The 9,004-nt window shown below is 59.5% G+C and overlaps 1 protein-coding gene across 3 annotated transcripts; it reads right to left on the reverse strand.

Annotated features, from left to right (window-relative positions):
- Positions 1 to 2,514: 2,514 nt before the first annotated feature.
- Positions 2,515 to 6,422, reverse strand: LOC139789361 (maestro heat-like repeat-containing protein family member 7). Of its 3 annotated transcripts, none has more exons than XM_071729951.1 (10): positions 6,200 to 6,422; positions 5,774 to 5,888; positions 5,327 to 5,461; positions 4,816 to 5,001; positions 4,545 to 4,700; positions 4,146 to 4,247; positions 3,578 to 3,677; positions 3,412 to 3,474; positions 2,767 to 2,944; positions 2,515 to 2,608 (listed from the first exon to the last, which is right to left on the reverse strand). In XM_071729951.1, the coding sequence occupies exons 1-9, from the start codon at positions 6,271 to 6,273 to the stop codon at positions 2,808 to 2,810; spliced, it is 1,068 nt and encodes a 355-aa protein (XP_071586052.1). In that variant the 5' UTR covers positions 6,274 to 6,422; the 3' UTR covers positions 2,515 to 2,608; positions 2,767 to 2,807. The 3 variants fall into 3 exon arrangements, with proteins under 3 accessions (XP_071586052.1, XP_071586051.1, XP_071586054.1); XM_071729950.1 differs by having other exon boundaries at positions 2,515 to 2,611; positions 6,200 to 6,421; XM_071729953.1 differs by lacking the exon at positions 3,412 to 3,474 and having other exon boundaries at positions 2,515 to 2,611.
- Positions 6,423 to 9,004: the final 2,582 nt, after the last annotated feature.

Here is a 9,004-nt window from a genome sequence, read left to right on the forward strand (position 1 = left end):
TGAGCACAAACTTTCATCAGGCTGGAAGTATTCTTTTCCCACTGTACTAGTCAATGCTACACTAATGCAAAATCAGGGTTTTAAACTTTCTAGCTAGATCACGAGACCTGCCACACAGGGCACTGATCACAGAGTCCCTCAGCCCAGAGTTGTCTGGGTCTGCTTACAGTGGAATGCTTCCATCAAATCAGAGTCCCTAGGGTAGTCCAGATGTGCACTTCCTGCATTTCCAGAAGTCGATAACCTGAAGGCACCACCTCAGAATACACGGTAACAGCTCTCTAAAAACTCTACCACAATCACTTGCAATGTCTGTTGAGATATTCAAGAAACACTATTGTTTGTTTTGCTTCACTTAATTAAAAAATGCTAAAGGTTCCACACCAATGCCGTGTTTACCAGGTCGTCAAGGTATTCATTACATCCATTAACATTCCATATATTAATCCCATGACATATTGTGATTTGCCACGCTCCCTTCTTTAACTAAAGCCATCACTGAAAACAGCTCCTCTCTCTTCACCTTGAAAACTTCCAGTCCTGCCAATGGAAGCCAAGCATGAACATCTGAATTGAAAGCAATCTCCAGTACCTGAAGTAGGGTTTTTCTGGAGTCATGGCAATCTGCAGACCTTCACTGGTCATATCTGGTTCAGCAAATGCTTCTCGTAGCCCCTCTGACTGCAGGATAATTTTATTAACAACCTTCCTGTTTTACTGGCATATGAGGCACAGATCATTTCCGCAGAGTCACAGAATAATTTGGGTTGGAAGGAACCTCTACAGGTCATCTAACCTCTACAGGTCCCTGTAAGCAGGGACATCCCCAACTGGATCAGGTTGCTCAGAGCCTCATCGAGCCTCACCTTGAATCTCTCCAGGGTCGAGGCCCCAGCCACCTCCTGTTCCATTTTATCACCACCCTTATGGTGAAGAACTCCTTCTTCACATCCAATCTTAATCTGCTCTTCTCTAAAACCATTGCCCCTCGTTCGTCCTATCACTCCAGGCCCTTGCAAACGGTCCCTCTCCAGCCTTCCCGTAGCCCCTGCAGGCAAACTCAAAGGTCACTAGGAGGTCTCCCCGGAGCCTTCTCTTCTCCAGGCTCCACAAGCCCAGCTCCCACAGCCTCTCTTCACAGGAGAGGTGTTCAACCCCACGACCATTTTTGTGTCCTCCTCCCATCAGGTCCATGTCCTTCCTGTGCTGAGTGAGGGCTCCAGAGACGGATGCAATACTCCAGGTGAGGACACAATGTCCTTACTTGGGCAGAAGTCTGTATCTGCTAAAGGTGCTCTGCAACAGCAGGTGATGTCTCTCTTGCTTATGACATTTGGTTTGGGCCAGCGGGTTGTGTGATTTCTGAAGAACAGTTGAAATTCTGGACTGCTGCATCTTTCTGCTCACAGGACCAAGGGGACTTGGTCGTGTTAAATCTCATACAATTGGCCACGACCCATCGATCCAGGTTCCTTTGCAGAGCCTCCCTACTCCCAGGACGTTCCTCTCCCATCATCCCCTCTCCACTCATCCCCAAGACGTCCCCGTTTGTCTGTGGGGAGACCCCAAAACCAGCGACTTCTCCCCTGCTCATTCTAGTGCTCACCGGCTCCTCCTTGTGCCCCCAGATGCTTTCCAGTGCCCTCTCCTAGTTCCCAGCACTGCCCCCAGCAGCTCCCAGTGTCCCTCACTAACTTCCAGTACCTCCCAGTGCCCCCCGCCCCATCTCACAGAGCTGATCCCACGGCCCCAGAACTTCCATTCCTGATTTAACAGACGCTCAGCTGGAAGGAAGTTGGTAGCTCAGCAGAGAACAGACCCCACACGTGCCGTGCCTTCCAAACGCCACATTTTATTTGGGGGACTTTGTGACCTCTTGGTAGCTCTGCCAGAACTGCCGTTTCCTCCTCTCTGATGAGAAAAGGAAAGCAACTCTGGCTCAGCTGCTGCTGGAGGAGAGCCTCAACAACTCCAGAGACACCCGGGTGACCTCCTGGAAGTGATGGAAGAGGAAGGCATGAGCTGCTTCCAGCAGGTGGGGACAGCTGGAACTGTTGGCAGTCTCTGGATGCCAGAGCAACCAGCCACCAAGAGGTTGGTTTTGAGGCACTTGCAGCACTGGCTCACGATGCCCATGAAACTGAGCTGGACAGGGACAGGGACACCTCCCACCAGCCCAGGCTGCTGCCATCAGCAAGGGTTCCACATGGTCAGCTGTGAGCAGGACTGTCCCAGTGCTGGCGTGCTCAGTGATACAAGTTGAAGGTGAAACGTTCCCAATCTCCTGCTCATCCTGGCAGCTGCCAAACAAAGCCCTGAAAACAACAAAGCAGCGCTGGGGTTAACTGGAGCTTTGCTGCCTTAAACCCTGACCCCTTCTCCTCTGAGCCTCCTAGCACCTCCCACCCCCAGAACCAGCGTGGGCAATGGCAGCAGCCACGCTGGCAGCCCGGGGAGTTGATGAGCTCCTCTTTTACCTGCCGGGTGCTTCCCGGAGCAACCACGGCCTCCGTCTGTGGAGCAAGAGGGGCAGGGTGGAGTTCCCAATGACATCTTCCCAGCTCCACCTTCATCACTGGCACCTTCAGTCCCCCGCTGCTGCTGTCCCCTGCTGGGAAGGTTTAATGGAGAGCGGTCTGAGGGGAGTCCTGGGTGTGGGCAGGAGAGTTTGGAGGGCACTGGTTTGGAGCGGGAGGCAGTCAAGCCCGGAGGTGCGCATGGGAGGTGTGGGGGGCAGCAGCCACAGCGTGGCGTCAGTGGAGGTACCGTCAGGAAGATGGCACCAGGAGCTTTGTCCCTGAGTCATCTCAGCAGAAACAGCAGAACAGAGATCGCAGGGACCATCGTGATCGTTGCTGGTCCTGCTCAGTTTCCAGGTTCTGCAAGGTCTCAGCTGCCAAGGAACGGACTCTGGGCTCAGGGTCATTCTCCAAGCTCTGGAGGGCTGCGACAGGAAGAAAGAGAGCAGTGGTGACACCTCACTGTCTGCACAGCCTGTCCTGTGCCAGCCCCATCTCTCTCCTTCCCTGGCCAGGAGGAGCAGGTGGCAGGCACCAAGGGAGCAGCTGGAAGCTGCTGCTCAGCAATCCCAGACTGCGCTGGGCTGGAAGGGACCTTAAGGATCACCCCATCCCAAGCCCTGCCAGGGACAGGGACACCTCCCACCAGCCCAGGCTGCTCCAAGCTCCAGCCTTCAACACTGCCAGGGGTGGAGCAGCCACAGCTTCTCTGGGCAGCCTGGGCCAGGGTCTCACCACGCTCGCAGTGAAGAACTCCTTCCTAATGTCCAGCCAAAATGTACCCTATGCATGCCCTAAGTGCCCCTGACAGGTTCGTCCCCGGCAGCCCCCTGCCCAGCCTCTGTCCCCTGCCCCCACCAGCCCCGGCCAGCCCAGCTCTGACCCTCCTCACCATCGCACATTTCCTGCAGCTCCTCCATGTCTGAGTCCTTACTCAGGTGCCGTGCAGCAGCCCCTGTGCACAGAGCTCCCGTCAGACCTCCCTCTCCCCAGCACTGTGGCAGCACAGCCCCCAGCCCGGGGCTGCCAGGAGAGGGTCCCCGGGGGCTGTGGCTCACCCATGAACTTGATGGCCGCCAATCTCACGTCGCACTGAGCGTCCCTCAGGTACGGCAGGCAGGCATGCACGTGGTACTTCACATCCCTGTCCCGCTCCACCTGGGGAGAGCCCAAGGTCACGGGGCTGGCTCAGGCCCTTCCCCGTGTGCCAGAGCAGTCCCTCAGCCCATCCCACCCCTTCCCCTCCAGGCCATTCCTTTCTGCCAGACAGGGCTGCAGCCAGAGCCACAGGCAGGGGGGCCGGGGGGAACCGGTACGCTGCGTGCTGCTGGCAGGGCCCAGGTGGGCCGGGGGCTCCTGCAGCACCCAGGGTCTGGGGGCAAGAGGGGCCTCAAGAAGAACCCCTGGGGGCTGCGTGCCTGAGGGAGGGGGAGGGGAAGGGGAAAGTGGAAAGGGGAAAATGGGAAGGGAAAGGGGGCACGGAGCTCCAGCCTGTGTGTTCCGCTCTGGAGCAGGGCCAGCGAGGAACACCTGCACGACCACACCCTGGGCACATGGGGGATCCCTTGTCCAGCCCAGGCCCTGGCACCTGGCACCTGGCACCTGGTACCTGGGGGTTGTCCTCACCAGGATCTCTGCAATCCTCATTGTCCGCTTCCTTTTGACCTCCCTCTTGAGCTTTCTCCACCCCAGGATCTTTGCACAGATGAGGAGGGCTTCGGCAGAGGCCTGCAAAGCAGCACACCGTGGGAGCTGACACCACAGCTCAGAGGAGGAGACCTCTCATGCCCCGCCTCCTCTGGGCAAGGCTGCAAGCTGTCCCCAGCTACTTATGGGAAGAGGCAGCTGGGGACAGAGCCTGAAGGGGGTTCAGCGCCCGAGGCAAGCTCAGGGGACAGCCACCACCTCAGGTACAGCACTCTGCCAGCCAGCACAAGAGAGACGGGCAAGAGCTGCTGAGCTGCTGCCAGGGAGGGCTTGGGCAGAGGGAAGGGCAAAGTAGGTGGTCAGCTCTGAAGTCTGTACCTGGGCCACACTCTCGCTCTTATCGTTCATCCTTAGCAAGAGGGAGACCAGGTTCCCCTGGATTATTATCTGCATCCACCTCTCCTTTCCGCTCACCAGAGTCCCCATTGTTTCTCCAAAGAGCTTAATGGAGAGCTCCCGCACCTGGCTGGACTCCTAGAAGGAAGGAAGAAAGGAAGGAAGGAAGGACGACAGGGTGGCTGCAGCAACAGCCTCTCCCTCTCCTTGCCCTCTGCCCCTCTGCAGGCTCAGGTTCCCACATCAGCCTTACATCATCAAAGAGGAGAGGGAGCTTCTCCGCCAGCATCACTGTGATGTGGATGGCCTCCTCATCCCCGGTGGGGTGAGCTGTTAGCTTCCTGAGGAGGAGCAGGGCCTCCACCCTGAGCTCTTCAGAGTTGTGCTCCAGTCTCCCCAGGATGCAGTCCAGCATAACCCTGTCCCGCATTTCTGCTGCCTGTGTGAAGCAGAGAACTTCTGTGATGGTGGAGCAGTGGAGCAGCAGCCTGGCAGAAACGCTCTGTGTGCCGAGCATCGGCCTCCTGCCCGGCTTCCCGGCAGGTGCTGCGGGCGTCTCTGCCGCCCCTCCTGCCTCCTGCCTCCTGCCTCGGGGGCTGAGGGAGAGCCAGGGAGAGCCAGGGAGGGCAGGACAGCAAAGGCTCTGTGGCCCCTGTTCAGCCACCCCTCTGCTGACAGCCACCTCCTTCCTCTCAGCCAGGCCCAAACCACCTGCCCCAGCCCCAGGCTGCCAAGGCATCTCCACCTGACTAGGCCTTGCTCACCATCTCCGGGTCCTGTGCAACTGCCACCAAGCCCCTGACCACCAGCAGAAGCATCCTGTCACTGCCACAGTCCAGGTAAGACCGGAGGAGCTGCAGATCACTCGACTGCTTTGCCATGTCTTCGCAGCCCAGCAGCTGAAAGGACAACAGTGAAAGACGGGCAGAGCTGCAGGACCCCGACGGTACTGTGCAGCTCCTGGCTCCCACTGCCAGCTCAGGGCCTGGGGACTGACACAGCCCATCCAGGGGGAAGCCCTGCCTGTGGACACGCAGGGCTGGCTCACTGCAGGGGTGGCTGAGCGCTGCCCCAGCAGGAAGGGCTGGAGGGCAGAGGGACTGAGAGCCGAGCCCTCCGTCCCAGCTCTGGGGACTGTCATCCCATCCCACCCGGCAGCCGCCTGTGCCAGAGGGACGGCTGCAGAAGCATCTCGCAGAGGCACTGCTTACCTCAACATAAAAAGCCATGGCAAAAGTGTTCTCCTGTTCCCTCCCGGAGTTTAGGGTGAATTTCATGTGCAGGAAGAGGTAGAGCCGCACGAAACCTGAGCTCCTGCACATCTCTCTGGTAAGGGAAAGAAAAGCAGTGCTGGCAGTGAGCAGGGCAGGCAAAACCTGGCTGGGATTGCCCTGCCCAGCCCAGTCAGGATAGCCCAGGCCGGGCCAGGCCGGGCCAGGCCAGGCCAGGCCATGTCTTTGCCCGCAGCCGCAAACACCACTTGCTGAGAGCGCCCTGGTCTCTCCCCAGGCACGGAGCACCCCTCGCCACTCGGATCGCTCCCTGGCCAGCACTGCAGCTGCAGCCCGGGGCCTGGGTGCCTGGGGACCTCTCTGCCCCTGGGCATGAGGCTTCTGAGGCTTGAGAGGGGTTCTCACCTGGCCAGCAAACTGACTGCTGCCTCCAGGGTCTCTCCTTGGAGCATCATGTCCCAGACGCCCTCCTCCTGCATCTGCTGGACATTCTCTCTACAGCCAGCAAGACACAGCAGATCTTTAATGGCCTCCACTGCCTCCCTGTGTGCAGAGCAAGGTCCAGTTACATACAGAGCAGGGGCCCCGGCCGGGGCCCAGGGGAATGGCAGGGCAAGGGGATGGCGCACCCCAAAGGGCTGCGTTGATCGTCTAGCAGGGTCTGTGCAGCCCGTGCCAGGCGGTCGAGCAGGGCCATCAGGAAATCTGGATAGTAGTACAATTTCAGGCTCTGCTGACAGTGGGGAGACTGGCTGAGCCTGCGCAGGACCCGGGATGCCTGCAGAAACGGCACAGGGACGGCTCTCAGTGCACAGACGCTGCTGTTGCTCTGAGGGCTCCCCTGCTGATTCAGGGTGGCCCCCCCTGGGCCAGCACAGCACGGTGACCCTCCCTCTGGCACCCAAATCCGACCCCCGCCCCAGGTTTCCAGCTGCAGTGCAGGGCAGGGGGTGCAGGCAGCGCGGGAGCGGAGTGCTGCCCGGAATGCTGCAGGGCTCCTCTTTGTGCTCGGGGGCCCCAGCAGCATGGGGCAGCCCCATGGGGCTGGCACAGATGGGGCTGGGCTGGTGGAGGGCAGGGCCCTGCTGGCCCTGAGACGTTGTGTCCCCAAGTCCTGGAGGATGGGGTTGTTTGGGGCAGGCAGGAGGGGCTGTGTCTGCTTTCCTGGGGAAAAGCCCTGAAGGGTGAGCAAGCCCTGCTCTGGTCACTCACAGCTGAGACGTGCTCCTCTGGTGCAGAGCCCTGGATCACGCGGAGCATCCCCTCGAAGATACTCTGCTCTTTGCTGAGTGGGGACAGCATCGCCTCCCACATAGCCACGGCAGCACTGCAAGCCAGAGTGCTCTGTTAGCAGGGCTGCCTCGGCCACCGTGCTGTTCCTGGGCTACGGAGCAAGTCCCCAGGGCTGTAGGGGCTCGTACCTGTCACAGTGGGGACTGATCCTCAGCAGGCTCCTGACTGTGTCCTCGGGGAACCTCTCGGCCAGCACCCGAAGCAGCGACCGCAGGCTGTGCCGGGCTGGCTCGCTGCAGACGTGCTCCACGGTGCTGTGGATGCACCTCAGGACCTCATGTGCCTGGAGGGGACACGGGTGACTATGGTGCTGCCACTGGAGTGCAACCATCTCCTCAGCTGCCACTGCAACTGCTGCCCTGCCCATATCCCTCTCTGCTGCCTTGACCTGGCTGCAGACGCCCAAGACGCTGGGATTTGGGAGGGAGGGGGCAGGCATGGCATGGAGGTGCTGGCATGAGGACTGGGACTCGGGATAGCCACAGAGTATCCAGGAGAGTGAGAATGGGGGAGGGGGGCAGAGGAACTTGTCTGGCCCTGGGTCTCCTTACCCTGCGAAAGGAAGGTCTCATGCCTGACTGCATCTCCCTGACAAGGAGAGCTCTGGGCGAGTCAATGAAGAGCACCAGGTCCTGCAAGAAGAAAAGCCAATGCTCTGCCCTGGGCTCTGGTGGCTTTCCCAGAAGTGGCAGCTCTGCTTAGCACCTGGCAGGCCTTGGATCCTTTTCCAGGGCCTCCTGGGAACAGCAGCCAAGCCTGACTCGGCCTTCATGTCCCTGGGGTCCCTCCCAGCCTCAGGGCTCACACCAATCTGCTATGACCAGGGAGGTGACCAGAGCCCCTTCCCACTGAAGCCTCTGCTCCTTTCTGTGCCGCCCGCCAAAAGTGACTTCTGTACCCCTTGGGGTGCAGAAACCTCCGGAGGGGGTTGCACTGGGGAAGCTGTGACCTGCTCTGGAAATGCCAGACCTGAAAGAGTTGCTCCTGCAGGAGTTGCTCACTGAGGGTGTAAGAGCAAGAGTGGGGTCCCAAATCCCTCAGCTGCTTCTCCATATCACTCAGGTCATCCTGCAAGGAGAAGAGAAGGTTATGGGGCTCCTTTATTGATCCCTCCTACCCCCAAAGACACTCTGGTCTCTTTTGGGTTTTTGTTTGTTTGTTTGTTGGTTTTTTTTGTGTGTGTGTGTCTTTTTCCCCAGCTTTGCCCAGACGTCAGCTGTCCGGGAAAGGGATCTTTGAGCATGGGGGCAGCTGGAGCAGGCACAAGTAGGTCAGGTGGCAGTCTCTGTGGGTAGGTACCTCTCCTGTCTCCTCCACGGTGTCCAGCAAGAGCAGCTCATCCTCCTCCTCCTCAGCGGATGACCAAGTCAAATATGTGCTGGAAGCAGACTCAGAATCTAAGCAGGCAAGAGAGAAGGGTGAGCTGAAGGTGCTGGCAGGAGAGGCTGAAGAGCCCCAGCCGGCCCCCAGCCGTGTGCCAGCTCCCAAGGAGAGAGCCAGCCCTGGGCCAGGGCACCCAAAGAGGGGACTGCCACGGATCAGGCCAGGGATGTGCCCAGCAAGCACTGCCATGCAGGAGCACAGCAAAGCAGCCAAAGGCCCCTCACTCACCTGTCTCCAGCAGCTGGGCCTTGTACAGCTCGCTTGTGGTGGGGGGATGGCTTCCTCCTTCTTCTCCCGCCTTGGCCAGCTGGGGCTGGCTCGGGGGTCTCTGTTCCTTGGGGAAGGAAGAGAGGCCATGGGGGTGGGATAAGGGGCTGGCTCTCTCCTCACTCCGGGGGGAGGAGGAGAGGCCCTGGGGGGTGGGTATGGGGGTGGCAGTGCTGCTGGCCTCAAGGCTGCACTGCCTGTGGGGAGAGCCCGTGGGACCAAGGGGGCTGTGTGGGGGCAGGGAGAGGTCTGGGGTGGGCTCTTCAT

Source organism: Heliangelus exortis, chromosome Z, assembly GCF_036169615.1.
Source record: "Heliangelus exortis chromosome Z, bHelExo1.hap1, whole genome shotgun sequence".
NCBI lineage: Eukaryota > Metazoa > Chordata > Aves > Apodiformes > Trochilidae > Heliangelus > Heliangelus exortis.